Source organism: Suncus etruscus, chromosome 19 (assembly GCF_024139225.1).
Source record: "Suncus etruscus isolate mSunEtr1 chromosome 19, mSunEtr1.pri.cur, whole genome shotgun sequence".
NCBI lineage: Eukaryota > Metazoa > Chordata > Mammalia > Eulipotyphla > Soricidae > Suncus > Suncus etruscus.
The window spans coordinates 41,293,261-41,310,407 of record NC_064866.1 but is presented as its reverse complement, the minus strand read 5'-3'; the positions used below and the strand labels follow the sequence as shown (position 1 = coordinate 41,310,407).

The window sequence follows — 17,147 nt, the reverse complement described above, 5'->3', positions numbered from 1 at the left end:
TTATTTATATTAGGACTAGGAAAAACTAAATATCAATTAGGAAAAGGGTAGATTTGTGGCAAATTCTTTTTGTTTTTTTTTTTTAGAGATCAAAGAGACTTAAGGGTTTTTTTGTATTGTTCTTTTCCTCTTTGGAGTCATATAGTAGAAAATTCTGTTTATAATTCTCAGAGACAAAAGAGAAGAGGGCTGGAAGTTCCAGCTCATGACACAAAGCTCTCCACAAAGAGTGATGAGTGCAGATAGAGAAATAACTACATTAAGAACTATCCTAACAATGAGCATGAATGGGCCCCGAGAGATAGCACAGCGGTGTTTGCCTTGCGAGCAGCCGATCCAGGACCAAAGGTGGTTGGTTCGAATCCCAGTGTCCCATATGGTCCCCCGTGCCTGCCAGGAACTATTTCTGAGCAGACAGCCAGGAGTAACCCCTGAGCACCGCCGGGTGTGGCCCCCCAAAAAAAAACCCAAAAAACAAACAAAAAACAAATGAGCATGAATGAAGGAAGTAGAAAGCCTGTCTAGAGTACAAGTGGGGGTGGGGTGGGGAGGAGGGAGATTTGGGACATTAGTGATGAGAATGTTGCACTGGTGAAGGGGGTGTTCTTTACATGACTGAAACCCAACCACTATCATGTTTGCAATCAAGGGGTTTAAATAAAGATATTAATTTAAAAAAAGAAAATTCTGCTTGATGTTTTTAGCATTTAACATTGATCAATTTTTTAAAAATTCCATCCAACTTTTAGTGATAAATCTCTAAGCTGTAAAACTCTAAGACTGCTCAGAATATTTTTAATGTGGTCACCATATCATCCATATCTCCCCAGATCTCTTTTAACTGCCTCTCATGAACACATAATTGGCCATGACATTTCCTAGTTCTTTTCCATTTACACTTCAATTTAATAATATAGTATTTTGATTTTTGAACAGAACCACTGAAGTATAATAATAAAGAATAATTCATATTTAATATTTGCACTTCAATAAGTTTGGACAAACACAAATGCTTCTGATATAATCACCAGAATCAATGTGTGCCACAGGGTCACAACACCCAGACTTCCCTTCAAACTCCTGTTAAAATGCTGTGAGATTTTTTAATAGTAAAGACATTTAATCTATCTACCTTCTTCACAAAATTTAAAGTACATAAAAACCATACTGTTAGCTATAGTCATTATGCTATAAGCAAATCCATAGAAATCATTTGTTAGTTTTCCATAACTAAAACTATCCTGTTGAACAATGATTATCATTATCTACTTAACTTACGTGTACTGTTTTATAAATCAGTAGAACTAAATGAGTTTGTTCCTTGATAATTAGTTTTTTTTTTCATATAGGATAGTCTTTCTGGTGGGTCATGCCCGCTGTTGAAAATGGCAGGATCTACCTTTTGCATTCATCTCTTGATGAGTACTTGGCTGCTTCTGTATCTTGGCTCTTGTGGGTTTTGCTGCAATGAATGTGGCCTAGGATTATCTCTTAGAGTGACCTTATCGCATGGTTTGCCAATTTCCTTTTCTCAGACTTCCCTTCTCTATGATAACCAGCAGGATGCTTATTTGCACTATTTGTTAAAAGCAAAGTTGTGGGTGGGGCGATGGGAGGGAACAGGTAAGCAGGAAGTCTCTAGTCCAAAAATTCAAATTTAGTAGCTCAATATACAGCTCTAATGAAAGATTGATGCCACTGTAGTGTTGACCCATCACTCATGGTTGGGAAGTTATTGCTCTCAAGCAAAATACAGCTAATAAGATGGAATAAGAATAATAAAGATTCAGTTTGGTTAGTAAAGTCTCATGCCAGGCTGGCATGTAATATGTCTTAATCCCAGATCTGGCTGCTTAAAGATTTTTTTAGAAGAGCTTCTGATGAAATATATCTCTTTTCTTCCACTGCTGATGGGTGTGGGTGTACCTATTTAAAACCCTGAGACCCACCCATTTCTGGGAGGGGTCTTGGGAACCGGATAGTAGGTGTAACTTTACCTGCGAGCCCCTCCCATTCCTGGGAGGGGTCTGGGAAAAGGTAGATAAGGCTTGGACCAAGGGAATTCGGCCCTTTTGGCTCTTTGCCCTTTCTGCGCTGCTGTGCGCTCTGGCTTCTGGGTTTTTGTGTTCTGGTCTTTGACCAGCATGGAGCCCAAAGGGAAGATGGCTTACAGAAGATAAGATGCAGGGCAAGCCTAGAATGGCTGTATGCTTGAAAGGTTATGACATAGGCCACACACCTGTGGTGGCTAGGGCATGAATAAAGCTGATGCTTCCTAATGGCTGCGTGTGAGTGAGTGATTTCACCTGGGCCTGGGACTCGCTGGCTGCATGAAGGTTGCAGAGCCACGTGGACTGGGGTGGCAGAGAGAAATCCACCGCCATCCAGCCCCATCGTTAATTATTTAATGCAACATCTGGCGCTCCGAACTTTGACCTGAATCCTGAACCCAAGAAAACAGCAAATATGGTAATATTTCTGCTCTTCTGTTTAATTTTCGCTTTGTTCAAATGGAGTCAGCCCAAAGTGTTTGGCCACATGAAGCCATGTTCAAAGATGGCCGTTACCCCTTCTAGGGTAAAAAGGGCAATTAAAACAGGAGAGGTGGAAGCTTGCATCATCTCCAGCCCAGGCCCAGGCCCAAAACTGAAACTTTGTTACAAGAAACAAAAACCTCGGCCTCTACAAAAACTAATTAAAAGCTTAAATTGGAAACGGAGGAGAAAAAAGACTGTATTTAAAGTGGACTGATTTTCTGAAAATGACCTGCGGCTTAAATTTGGATTTCGACTTTGAAAATTTCGGACTGAACTTTTAGTTTAAATAACTTTGAACTTTGAACATCCAAAAGCCCTCTGCAAAAAAGCTGTGGCCAAAAACTGGCTTGCTAAGTGCTGCCCTGAGGGAAAAAGCGGTGAAAAGTTATCAGCCCAGAAGCAGAAACGCCTCAGCTCAGCTTTGCTCCGTGGCAAGCCTGAAAACCTGCAACCTCATGGTCTACAGAACCGTCTGCGGGGCCTGAAACTAAAAGAAAGCCACGTGGTGAGATCAGCGTGGGACAAACCAGCAAGTTTACAGAAGCCACGTGGTGAGATCAGCGTGGGACAAATTAATCATTTTAAGTATAGGAACTAAGCGGGTAGTCTTATATTTTACTCATAGTTGGTGATGAAATAAGTTTTAGTTAGTTAGTGGTTAAAAAATAAAAATAAAAGGGAGGTAATACAGTTTAACATCTAATTTCTAACCACCTGCATCTTTGTCTTAGTCATTTTCTTTATGATTTAAATGTGTTTTGTTGTCTTTCAAAGTTAATATTTTCAATTGCAAAATGTTTTACTGTGTATTTTAATGTACTTAGCCTGTTTTTAAAATGTATGTTATGCATGTATGCTGCAGTACTTGTGTATACAAAAGGTATAGGAACAATGAAGTCCCCCCAATATAGTTTAAAAGTATAGGAACATGAAAGTTCCAAAATAGTGCTTGGTAAAAAAGCATTAATAAAGTTTTAGGTTACAGGTGTAAAGTATATTTTGCAAAAATATGTTTTTGAAAAGGGCTGGTATATTAATTTTCACTCTATTACGTTGGTGCATAAAAATATTAAGAAAAGGAGGAAATGTGGGTGTACCTATTTAAAACCCTGAGACCCACCCATTTCTGGGAGGGGTCTTGGGAACCGGATAGTAGGTGTAACTTTACCTGCGAGCCCCTCCCATTCCTGGGAGGGGTCTGGGAAAAGGTAGATAAGGCTTGGACCAAGGGAATTCGGCCCTTTTGGCTCTTTGCCCTTTCTGCGCTGCTGTGCGCTCTGGCTTCTGGGTTTTTGTGTTCTGGTCTTTGACCAGCATGGAGCCCAAAGGGAAGATGGCTTACAGAAGATAAGATGCAGGGCAAGCCTAGAATGGCTGTATGCTTGAAAGGTTATGACATAGGCCACACACCTGTGGTGGCTAGGGCTTGAATAAAGTTGCTTCCTGACGCCTGTGAGTGAGTCTTGATTACGCCGATTATCTGGGCCTGGAATCCGCCAGCTGGATGGGGATAAAGCCACGTGGCTGGGGCCTAAGCACAAAGGCCTCCATCCATCGCCATCCAGCCCCATCGTTATTTATTTGACACAACAGATGGGAAGCAATATTGCTTCCTGTCAGAGATGGAAAGTGTAGTGGGTTCTGCATTCCGTTGATTATTCATACACCTTCTCTCCTAGTCTCCTGGCCCCATTTCAATAGTGTTTCTGTATATTAATTTTCACAAGGTCATTCTCCTCTCCTGAACTCTTAAGCTCAGGTCGGCTTTATCCTCCATGAAACTGAGAACTGACCTATTATCCCTAGATAACTGGCCAAGTATTTCAGGCTCAGCATCCACTTGAGGCAAGTAATTTCCATTGTTTCCTTGTTCTTCCATATTGCTTTCTCTTTTTCTCCTTTTTTCCCACTCTTCCTCTTTCCCACTTTCTCTCCATCTGTATCCCTCTTCTTCCCTTTCTCTCTTTCTCTCTTCTATTATTATAAAAAGAGATGGTTGCACACTCTTGCTTGTGATGACGCCACACTTGTAATACAGTGTGTGGGGGCGAAAATGAACATTCAGTTGCAATGCCTTGAAGTTGTCAATGGCGCATGCTCATGTACTTGCTATTGGTTGCACGGCTTCATTGCTTTTGTGCACATTTTGTTGCAGTGTTCCAGGATTACACATTTTTGTTATAAAGTGGGGGAATCCCAAATGGCGGTGCTACTTTGATCTTACTTGGTACATATGGAATTAAATTAGCAACCTGACTTTCAAGGCAAACATTTTTCTGCTGAAATACCTGAGAGGCCCCAATCACAAGTTTTAATGCCATAGATATTAGCTTCCTTCACTAAATGTGCATTCCTAAACCCTTTGCTCATCTCTGAAGTTGCATTTCCACTTTATTCTTCGGATCCTTGGAAAAACTGAGGTGCCATTTTGTTTAGAGCACCACCTTCTATCTTACTCCAAGAATGTTCTAGATTACTATTAGTACAATTTTAGCTACTTTGATTATTGAGGATGACTTAACATATACACACACCTCTACCTTTTGTTTTCCAGGGGATGATTTTGAGAGTTCATTGACTGATGAGTATGAGTTGGAAAAACTGAATGCAGAATGCATGGAAGTCTCCTCTTCTGGAAACATATGGCCTGAAGATACAAGAAAAAACTTTCATGATGCATCTCACCAGTCCCAGACCAGAGCCTCTGAACATTTCCAAGGGAATATTTTGGAACATTCAAGTGAGTGTTTTTGTCCATCATTTTAATACTTAAATAATTCTTCCCTTCATCTAGAGAATGGCATAAGGTGATTAATGTACATGTAGATAGAAGCTAGTATTAATATTGATGATAATAGAAGGATGGGGTGTTGCCCGTATTTATGTGACCATTTTTTGACTGTCACCTTTCAGATATAAGAAGGGTAGTATGTGCAATGTTTGATTTATTTTTTAAGTATTTAAAAAATGAGCTTCTCTAAACCTGGTAGTGCCTACACAGTTGTCTTATGATTTTATTTTGTTATTTATATTTTATTATGTCATTGGCATTGGCATATTTCATGAAAAAATTAATGAAATATAAAGAGAAATAAAGGAAGGAGTAAAAAGAAAAAATTTTAAAAACTACATAATGCTTCATAGTTGCCAAGGAAGAGCCACACTTAAAATGCAACAATGAGTTGTCATCTCACACCGCAGAGACTAGCACACATCACAAAAAACAACTAGTGTTGGTGTGAATGCGGGGAGAAAACTACTCTCATTCACTGCTAGTGGGAATAAAGATTTGTCCAGCCCTTCTGGAAAACAATATGGATATTCCTCACAAAGCTAGATATTGAGCTTCTGTAAGACCCAGAAATATCTCTCTTGGGAATATATGCCAGGAATAAAAAAAACACAATACAAAAATATCTTCTGCACTCATCTGTTAGCACATCACATTTACAATAGCCAAAATATAAAAAAAAAACCCAGGTGTATAACAACAGATAAGTGGATCACAGCTAAAGAAACTGTAGTACATCTACACAATGGAATACTATGCAGCCATAGAAATAATGAAGTCATGAGGTTTGTTGATATGTGAAAGGACATGGAGATTATTAGGTTGAATGAAATAAGCTAGAGGGAAAAGGATAGATACTGAATAATCTCATTCATTTATGGGATATAAGAGAAACAAGAGATAGTATGGTCATAGTACTAAGAGACAGAAGAGTGAAAGGTCAGGAGGTCCAACCCAGGGCAGAAAGCTAGCCACAAAGAGCAGTGAGTATACCAAGAGTAAAGAAGTGTTTACAAGGACAATGATAGATGGAACTGATTCACCGTGGATAGGAACTTGGTGCTAAAAGTGGAGAAACTAACAGACAAAACACTTTCATTAACAATAGTGCAAACTACAATGTCAAGTAGGAGAGAGAGAGAAAGAGAGAGAGAGAAAGAAAGAAAGAGAGAGAGAGAGAGAGAGAGAGAAGCAAATTGCCTCTACTAGAGCAAGGCAGGGGTGGGAGGGAACGAGAGGTATCGGTGATGGAAGGGTGCATTGGTGAAAGATGGTTTACATTGTATGATTGAAACCCAACAATTAACAATTTTGTAAACACAGTGTGTAAATAAAGTGAAAGAAAAAAAACCTACATAATATTCTGCAGTTTCCAAGGGAAAGTTAAGATAGAAAGATATTGGTAACAAAGGGTGTGTAAAGAAATTATGGAATGTGGGCCCGGAGTGATAGCACAGTGGTGTTTGCCTTGCAAGCAGCCGGTCCAGGACTAAAGGTGGTTGGTTCGAATCCCGGTGTCCCATATGGTCCCCTGTGCCTGCCGGGAGCTATTTCTGAGCAGACAGCCAGGAATAACCCCTGAGCACCGCCGGGTGTGACCCAAAAACAAAAAACAACAAAAAAGAAATTATGGAATGTATATAAGTATCTATATAATCATTTGTATATGGAATATTACTTGGAATTAAGAAAAGATAAATTCTTTTATTTTTTACCTTAAGAAAAGATAAAAATCAAGCGACATGGATGGATCTGGAGAGTATCGTGCTGAGTGAATTAGACAGAGAAAGACTGGCACAGAATAATTTTTCTCATATTTGGGATATAAAGAAACAAAATAGGGAAGTAACAAATGCTCAAAGTCAAGGAAAATGAAAAACATGAGAACTGGTCTTCAGTAGAAAATATGCTACATGTCTGGGGGGTGGGAGGTATGCTTAGAGATAAGATAGGAACGGGGAGGCAGCTATGACAGAGTGTTTGATTAGGAGAAAGAGATGGTGCTGAAAGGAGGTAGGGTTACAAAGAAAATACTATCAGTAACATTACTGCAAACCACAATGCAGAATATTATTTTAAAAAAACTCTGTGGAGGCAGACCTGTGGGTACAAATGGGGGTGGGGTGAGCAGCATTTGTGAAGAGATTGCATGGCTAAAACCCAGTAGCAATAACTTTGTAATTTCATAGTGACTAAAAATATTTAAAGGGAGGTGTTGGTATTTTCCTTCAGGAATAAATTTGAAATAAATTCAATAAGTATGTCCCACAATCTTTAGTTTACTAATACTAGACTAATCATCTATACATACCATCTTAAAGATTCAACTTCCAAATCTCTACTTGTTAACTATAATCAAGAAGTCTCTAAGAATTAATATTATTGCTTGTAAATGGAGAAAATCCTGGTTTCTACTTGGAATAGTGTACAATTACACAAAGTACTCAACATCCTGCATCATTATAGTTTCAAAATAATGTGAGATTATGATAATATTGAGAGCTTAAACATTAAACATTGAAATCTTATTAGCCTTAAAAAGATCAGACTAGTTCCCTGACCAGGTGGTCCTTCTAATCTCAAAAACCAATATCCTCCATTTAGTTTCTCTGTAGCTATAAAAATTATTTAGGATGTATTGTTGTTGTTGCTGCTTATGTACATGGCTACTGATGCAATGAGTCTATGCACCTCTCCAAACTAGCATAACTTGCACCTTCACAATACAAGTCTAGTAATTTTTTTTATAATTGTCTTTATTTAAACACCGTGATTACAAACATGATTATAGTTGTATGATTACAGTCATGTAAAGAACACCCCCTTCACCAGTGCAACATTCCCACCACCAATTAATTTTCCTATACATGGATGTACATGGAATCTATTATGCTGAGTGAAGTAAGTCAGAGGGAGAGAGAAAGACGCAGAATGGTTTCACTCATCTATGGGCTTTAAGAAAAATGAAAGACATTTTTAACAGTATCTCAGAGACAAGAGAGATGAGGGCTGGAAGGGGCAGCTCATGACATGAAGCTCATCACATAGAGTGATGAGTGCAGTTGGAGAGATGACTACACTGAAAACTATCATAACAATGTGAATGAATGAGGGAAGTAGAAAGCCTGTCTCGAGTACAGGTGTGGGGAGGTGGGGAGGAGGGAGATCTGGGAAAAGTCTAGTCATTTTTGCAGTTAGTAAATTTTTAAATGTTTTTTTTAATTTCATACAAATCAGAGAAGGCTAATAATAGAAATATATTTTATAAGGCAGAGTAGTCAAGAATCTAGAATGACTTACTCATTCACATTTTTCATGAAACATTTGCAGTTGACATTATTCACAAATGCTGCGTTTTGCTTTGTCAGTCTTCAGTGTTCTGCCTAGATTATGGATGAAGTAGGTTTTGTTAAGTAACTCAAACTTTTTTCAGAAAATAAATAGCAAAATAAATACCTTGAAAGTATAAAGCCAACCTATGTTTTAAATAACTTGTGAAATAAAGATTTTTTTGTTTTAGTTTTTTTTTTTTGGCCACACCCGGTGACACTCAGAGGTTACTCCTGGCTATGCACTCAGAAATCGCTCCTGGCTTGGGGGACTATATGGGATGCCAGGGGATTGAACTGAAGTCTTTCCTAGGCTAGCGTGCACACCAAGCAGACACCTTGCACTACCACTTTGGCAAAAATTAAGTTCTGCTTGTTTCTATTTTTAAAAAACTCTTTTATGCTAATCTTTAAGCTATCTTTGATTTCTTTTTGGACGAGTGGAATAATACTCAATACATTGATTTAACTCCTCTTTTTGTTTTTATTGTTTTAGCTATTGATAATTTTTTAACATTTTATTTTTTATAATATCTTTACTTAAACACCATGATTACAAACATGTTTGTAGTTGGATTTCAGTCATAAAGTACACCACTTCACCAGCACCTTCCTGCCACCAATGCCCCCCATCTCTCTCCTCCTCCACCCACTGCCTGTCTTTGAGACAGGCCTTCTATTTCTCTCACTCCCTATCATTGTCATAATAATTGTTAGTATACATATTTCTCTAACTGCACTCACCACTCTTTGTAGTAAGCTTCATATCATGGGCCTGTTCTTCCTACCCTCATCTCTATTGCCTCTGGGTATTATTATAATACTGTCTTTTCTTTTCCTTTCCTTGCTTAATTTTGTGTTTCTTGTCCATTTATCAAAGGTTAATTGATTGTATATCTGGGGAACATTCTCTGAATATTCAAGTCTATTCCACTGATCTGAGGGTCTGTCTTTATGCCAGTACCATGCTTTGAAATATTATTTAAAGTTGGGAAAAATGATCCCTCCACCTTCTATTTCCTAAGAGTTGCTTTAGCTATTCTTGGGTGTTTATTGTTCCAAGGGAATTTCAGGGGTGTTTGATCCAATTCTTTGAAAAATGTCCTGTATATCCCTAGAAAAATTGCATTACATCTGTACAATGCTTTGGAAGTATTGACATTTTAATTATGACAATCCTCCCAATTCATGAACAGGATATATGTCTCCATTTCCTTATGTCTTCTTTTATTTCTTAAAGCAGTGTTTTTTAGTTTTCTTGGTTTAGGTCCTTCACCTCTGTAGTTAAATTGACTCCAAGATATTTGAGTTTTTTTGTGGCACTAATGTAATGGGATTGTTTTTTGAATGTCCATGTCTTCTCTATCATTATTTGTGTAATAAGGCCATTGATTTTGCATGTTAATTTTGTAGCTTATCACTTTTCTGTAAGAATCTATTATTTCTAGAAGCTTTTTGGTAGAGTCTTTATGGTTTTCTAAATATAGTATCATGTCATCTGTAAACAGAGAGAGCTTGACTTCTTCTTTTCCTATCTGGATGCCCTTGCTATATTTTTCTTGCCAAATTGCTATGGCAAGTAACTCCATTACTATGTTAAATAGGAGTGGTGGAAGGGCCTTGTCTTATGCCAGAATTTAGAGGAAAGGCTTTTAGTTTATCTCCATTGAGTATAATATTTGCCATGGGCTTGTGGTTAATGGCCTTGACTATATTGAGAAAAGGTCCTTCCTTTTCCATCTTGTTGAGAGTTTTTAATTATGAACAGGTGTTGGACCTTATCAAATGCTTTCTCTGTATCTATTGATATGATCATATGGGTTTTTTGTTGTTGTTGATATGGTGTATTATATTGATTGTTTTGTGTATGTTAAACCACATCTACATATCTGGAATGAAACTTACTTGGTCATAGTGTATGACCTTATTGATGAGGCATTGGATTTAACTCTTCTTCACAGCTGCTAGATAATATGCAGTTATTTTTACATCATTAATATTCTTTATTTTTTATTTTGATTTGGTTTGTGGCCACATCCCACAATGCTCCTGCTGTATACACAGCTCATTACTGTGGTATTCCAAAGACCATATGGGATGTCAAGGGTTGAATCTGGGTCATCCACAGGCAAGTCAATGCTCCACCTGCTGTATTATCACTCTGGCTCCACTAATAAACTTTATTGATAGCAAAAATGCAAAAAAAAATAGCTCCTGATACTTGATCTTTTTTCTCTACTTTACAAAGTTCCAGATATAAAGTTATTTTTCCCTTGCCTATTTCCAATGTAACATTATATTCTGACTAGATATGATTTTTAGTTTTTTTGCTTTTGGGCTACACACACTCAGCAATGGTCAGGTGCTATTCTGGCTTTGAGCTCAGAAATTACTCCTGGCAGACTCGGGGGACTATACGGAATACCAGGAATCAAACCTAGGTTGGCCAAACATTGCTATTGCTCCAGGCCCATGAAAAAAAATTTTTTAATTGTTCCTGTGGTATCTTACAGCTGTGTGTTCTGGGCAAATTTAATCATTTCTCTCAATCTTGACCTTCTCATAGGCAGATATCTCACCAATTTTTTGTGTTCATTAAATAAATTGGTGTGTGGAAGCTCCTTCTGAATAAGAAGGCATTCCACACATTTCAGGCATTATTAATAGCATTAACTTGACCAGAATAAGATTCTAATATTAGCATAAATTCTACAGATTCTGTTCAATATCAAAATAAAGGCAAGTCTAAAACCATTTATGTAAATTATTTCTTTTTTAATGATAGAGCTAATTATTTGTAGAGAGTAAATGAATGATCTTGTACTACATTTGATAATTTTAACTTTATTATTTCTTGGGAGGACATATATTTGTAAACTTTTTCTGTGTGTGCATGTATGGAGTAGACTTTTCAATATGATTGATTGTTTTTTCTAAGACTATTTTTTCAGTATTGGCATCTAATTCATATCTTTTTTTTCTATCAGAAATCTGTTTGTGGCAAGAGGTCTCCTTTCAGGCTATTCTGCTTGTTGCATGCTTAATCATTTCTACATGTGCAAGGTAACTAAATTATATTTATTTATTTTTGCAAGTATTATTTGCAGGGTTTCTCAGATTATCAAGCCTGAAGTCAATCCAAAGAGTGCTTGGCCTAGTGGATGGTCCTCAGGGGTCATCAATACAACACCTGGCATTGGACAGGGGCACCTACTCAGGCTTCCCTGAACAAAACTTAAACTTTACTCATGCTAGGCTTATGCTCTCCCCTTTGAGATATTGCCTAGTCAATTTCAGGCTTTATTTTTATAGAGAGTAATTAAATAATTAATGAAGCTACAATTGATTCATTTTCTTGATTTATTCCCAAAGCATCTCAGGTAGCTCTGTGGTTAAGTTTTGTTCATGTGTCTGTCCATAAAAAAAATGCCTCACGACCAACTACCTTACCTCCTCTCACAAGCTTGCAAAGCAAGATAAACAACCTATTGTGGTTTACTACCTGTGCTTTGCTTGATTCCTCATTGACTCACTGCTAAATAGTGTTTAGGTATGCTTAAAGTTCAAGAAAATTTAAAATCCCCAGTAAGATATTTGGACTTTCTGCTGGGACTTTCCACCTTTCTCTCTGTAGCTCTCTAGATCCTACTTTAAAATGTCTCCAGGGTGCATTCTTAATATTGGAGCGCAGAAGGCTTTTTTGTGATTATAGCCAGATTTATCTTTTACATCTATAGTCTTTCTACCATTTGTTGCTCATATCTTCAGGGCAGTAATCAAATTCCTTCAATACTAAGTCTACTGGTTCCTTAATATCTTGGCACTTGCTGTTCACTCTACTTAGCATAATCTTTTACAAAAAAGGCTCCTAATATGTGCCTTTATTTATTGCTGGAATCTCTTCAAATACCCCATCAACCTAGAAATTATCTATGACAACCCTGTATAAATAGCACCCCACTTTCTTACACGTATATCTCAAATAACTCTCCTTTAGAGCAATTACCCCACCTGACCATTATAAGTTCTCTAATTGAGATGTTAATGATCTAACTCTCTAGGAATATGAGCACCCTAAAAGCAGAAGCACATGTCTCCTTCACTTCTGTAGTTCCATGCCAAAGGTTAAGATATTTGTTGTTGAGTTAGTGAAACAGAATAAATGAAGGGTCTTTGGGGTGCTTGTTCTTTGATCAGAAAGAGCTACATGACTTTGAGACAGTCTTCGCTGTTGAGGGTCAAATGCTTTGTATGGAAGTGGAGAATCCAAAGTCCTAGATTTGATCCCTCGCTTGAGATACTAGATCTAGTGAGAACCAATATTTTATTTTATTTTATTTTATTTTGGTTTTTGGGTCACACCCGGTGGTGCTCAGGGGTTACTCCTGGCTGTCTGCTCAGAAATAGCTCCTGGCAGGCACGGGGGACCATATGGGACACTGGGATTCGAACCAACCACCTTTGGTCCTAGATCGGCTGCTTGCAAGGCAAACACCACTGTGCTATCTCTCCGGGCCCAGAACCAATATTTTTAAATAAGCGTCACAGATAATTATGAGTTTTCAAAAGTATTTTTAGATCACAGGACTAAAAGAACAAGAAGTAGGAATGGGTGGGGAAATTTTTTTGTTTCAAAATAAATGTGAAAAATTCCACATTACATATCAAAACACAGAGAATCATAACACACATTAGCAGTTTGAAGGCCCAGTAGAATAACACAGTGAGGAAATCACTTTTCTTTATATATTATTTGGGAAATGGGTTTAGACCACACCTAGTGGTGCTGGGGGTTTACTCCTTGCTCTGTTCGCAAGGATCACTCCTGGTGTTGCATGGAGAATATGTGCTGCACAAGGGATCAAACAAGCATTGGGCACATACAAAGCTAGAGCCTTATCTGTTCAGCCCAGAGAAAGCTTTGAAAGTGCTTTTAAAAGAATATTCATCAGGGATGCAGTGGGGTAGGGTATTTGCCTTGTCTGCAGTTGATCCAGGAGTGATTTCTGAGCTCCGAGACAGAAGTAACCTCTGAGCACTGCCGGGTATGGCCCCCCCAAACAAAAACAAAACAATTAAGAAAAATATTCATCAGTTTTATAATGATATCATTGGGGTAAGATTGTTTCACATTTTTTTCTATTTTTATATATTGTCATTATTCTTATTTTTAAAATAAAAATGACACAAATGTTATTATTTTTAAACTAGCCATTTTGTCTTAGAATGACACATAAAAATGACAAAACCCAAATGCTTAATTTTTTTTATAGTAAACTTATAAGCAGCAGGGGGGATTTCTTCATTGCTCATGAATGACTGGTTTAAATTCCCTGAAAGAAGAAATTCAGTGCTTCCTACCAAAATATAATTCTGTGGCTTTTAGTATAGTTCAAAACTTGTGAAGATGTAGCCAGTATTTTGAGAATAATTTCATTGTTCCCACTTCCCTCTAGCCTCTGGAAACTCCCTATTTACTTATATCTACGGATTTGCTTTGTGTGGAAAACTTTTATAGATACAATTTACAGTTAGTGACCTTTGATATATAGCTTCAGTCGTTTAGCATAAAATGTTCAAGTTTAATCCTTGGTGTAGCTCATATCACAATTATATTTCTTTTATGTCTGACTTATAAGCTACTGTATAGGTCTATAGAATTTGGGTACTTAGCAGTTGTTGGGCATTGTATTGTTATCCTTTAGCAGTCAGGGGTCCTCAAACTTTTTAAACAGGGGGCCAGTTCACTGTCCCTCAGACCATTGGAGGGTCTGACTATAGTAAAAACAAAACTTATGAACGAATTCTTATGCACACTGCACATATCTTATTTTGCAATGAAGAAACAAAACAGATAGAAATACAATATGTGGCCCGTGGGCCATAGTTTGAGGACCACTGCCTGAATAGTATGGCTATGTACATCTATTTACCTAAACATAGCTTTTATTTTTTTCATGGGCAAATAATTAGGAATGGGATATTGATATCTGGGCATCAGAAAGATGTTTAAAAGAACTTCTCATGTGTTGAAAATGTAAAGTTTGCTAATCCTGAGCAATCCTGCTATTTCAGATGGTTTTGGGGAGGAATATTAGCCGCTATCTTCACAGGTTCTTTGATGATAACTACTATTTGTAAGTAAAAAATTTCCAAGTTACTGCTCTGATTTCTGTATTTCATTCCAACTTTGATCATTTTAAATAATAAAAACATTTTCTTTTTCTTATCTAAGATGTTGTCAAATCATTATTTCTCAGCCTAGCCAGCTATTTCAAAGTTGTATCCTGCATTCAGTAAGTATTGCTTTTGTTATTATTATCAAAATAGATGATAATAATTTGATAATTGAGAATGACTAAAGATATTCATGCTACTGAGAAATAGATGACAATGGCTAAATACAGGAAAGATCATTTGTCCTCAAGACTATCTTTTATTATGGCTAAAATCAAATAGTAATATCGTCCTATCTCCTAAATTCTTTTTTTTTGGGGGGGGTCACACCCAGTGATACTCAGGGGTTACTCCTGGCTATGCTCTCAGAAATTGCTCCCTGGCTTGGGGGACTATATGGGATGCCGGGGAACGAACCTAGGTCCATTCTGGATCAGTTACATGCAAGGCAAACGCTCTACCACTGTGCTACTGCTCCAGCCCTCTCCTAAATCCTTATCTCAAAACAGAAAGAATTAATTTTTAAATCAAAAATATTTTTTAAAAAGTATGAATTTAGATTTTTACAAGCATTTTCAGATACTCATAGAACTACCTTTTGTAAATGTCTCATATTAAGAGATATCTCATAGATTAGTTTTTTAAATATTTTTTATTGAGACGAATGCGAATTACAAGTCTTTCACAGTTCTATTTAAGGTACATAGTGAGAGTGAATTTGGGGCAATTCCCACCATCAGTGTTGACCTCCCTAAGCCCCAGTTCCCAGCATGCACCCCATACTCTGCCCTTAGCCCCTTGGACTGCTAGTTTTTCAAATAGCTGGCCAGCGGCCTGAGAAATGATGTCAGTTACAACTGACATCTCCCTTCTCTCATTCTCTTAACTATCATGTGCTGTGCTGAACTGCCCAGGCTCATTTCAGCAAGTTCCAAAGGGTTACTGTGGTCTGGGTGAGATACTGACAGAATTTCTAATAGACTGCTAAGCACCTTCTCTTTGCGAGATGGATGGTGCTAATTACCTTCACTTCAATATGGCTGCCAGAGGCCAACTTCCATAGCTTCAAGACTGAGGTCTGTAATTCAAATTCAGTTACCAGCCTTTGCTCTTGAAATGGTTGCTCTATTTACACAATCGTGTTAATTCATGCATCACAGTGAGGTTTAATGGAGATTTATTTTGTGTATGGCTCCAGCCGATATTGATTTACTGACACTGTGAGTGATGCTTTCTTTAATTTCCAGGATGTGTGTGTGTGTGTGTGTGTGTGTGTGTGTGTGTGTGTGTGTGTGTGCACATGCACAGGGCATAGGGTAGAGGTAGCACTGTGTCTAGGGGGGGAAGGAGAAAGATGGGTTGATATTATAAAGCTTTATTTAATCTAACTGTGAAAGTAATTGGGCCCTGCAGTCACTAGAGGCAGACTATTCTCAGCACCTGCAAATTAATGCTGCTTTCTCTTCTTTACCTTGCAGATCATGCCCCAAGTCTGGGCAGAAACTCTAACATGTCTATCACCCAACCTTAAGTACAGCTTTCCAGGTATGCACAGTTTTTCTGGGTGAGATATTGCGCACAAGCCAAGCCAGGACTAAGTAGTATTGAGCTAATGATTTTAAAAGAGCTATATTGTAACTCAGCTCTCAGATGTGGAACAATTTTTTTTAAATAAATCTCTTCTTTTGAGTTTTAAGATAACTATATACAACTCATCTGAAGTACAAGTACCATGTTGTTAGGAAGTTCTGTGATGAAAGCAAAATGTGGCCTAGGAACTGTCTGCTTTTGTGTCAAATAAGAACTTTACAACAGATGTTATATTTGCATAGTAAACCCTGGGTTTAATCCCCAGAGCACTTCTAGCAGTTACCCCCAGTACAGTCAGGATAAGATCAGCTAGTGTGTTCCCCCAAATCATAAGAGAAACAAACAAAAGCAAAATCAATTCTTGGGGGGACCATATGGGATGCCGGGGGATCAAACCGGGGTCCTTCCTTGGCTAGCGCTTGCAAGGCAGACACCTTACCTCTAGCGCCACCTCGCCGGCCCGCAAAATCAATTCTTAAAAATAAAAATTTATTGGATTTTTATTTGTTTGTAACTATCCACACAATTTCTTTGTACATTGACAATGAGAATCTTGCAAAGAATTTGTGAAATGTTCTCCTTTATTTCTAAAGTGAAATTACTTCAGAAATGATTTCATTAATTGACTAAACTCAATTACCTAACTATGAAAACTTTGTTAAAAATGGGTCATGTAGAGGCGAGTGGAACTCTTGTGCTGAACTTTAGGGGTAAAATAGTTAG

At 37.7% G+C, this 17,147-nt stretch overlaps 1 protein-coding gene across 1 annotated transcript in view; it reads left to right on the top strand.

Annotated features, from left to right (window-relative positions):
• Positions 1 to 16,393, top strand: part of TMEM71 (transmembrane protein 71) — a 34,327-nt gene extending 17,934 nt beyond the window's left edge. The window contains exons 5-9 of the mRNA XM_049765590.1: positions 5,092 to 5,277; positions 11,645 to 11,720; positions 14,733 to 14,794; positions 14,893 to 14,953; positions 16,313 to 16,393. Of these exons, the coding sequence (XP_049621547.1) occupies positions 5,092 to 5,277; positions 11,645 to 11,720; positions 14,733 to 14,794; positions 14,893 to 14,953; positions 16,313 to 16,343 (416 nt within the window). The 3' untranslated portion in view covers positions 16,344 to 16,393. The remainder of the gene's footprint in view (positions 1 to 5,091; positions 5,278 to 11,644; positions 11,721 to 14,732; positions 14,795 to 14,892; positions 14,954 to 16,312) is intronic.
• Positions 16,394 to 17,147: the final 754 nt, after the last annotated feature.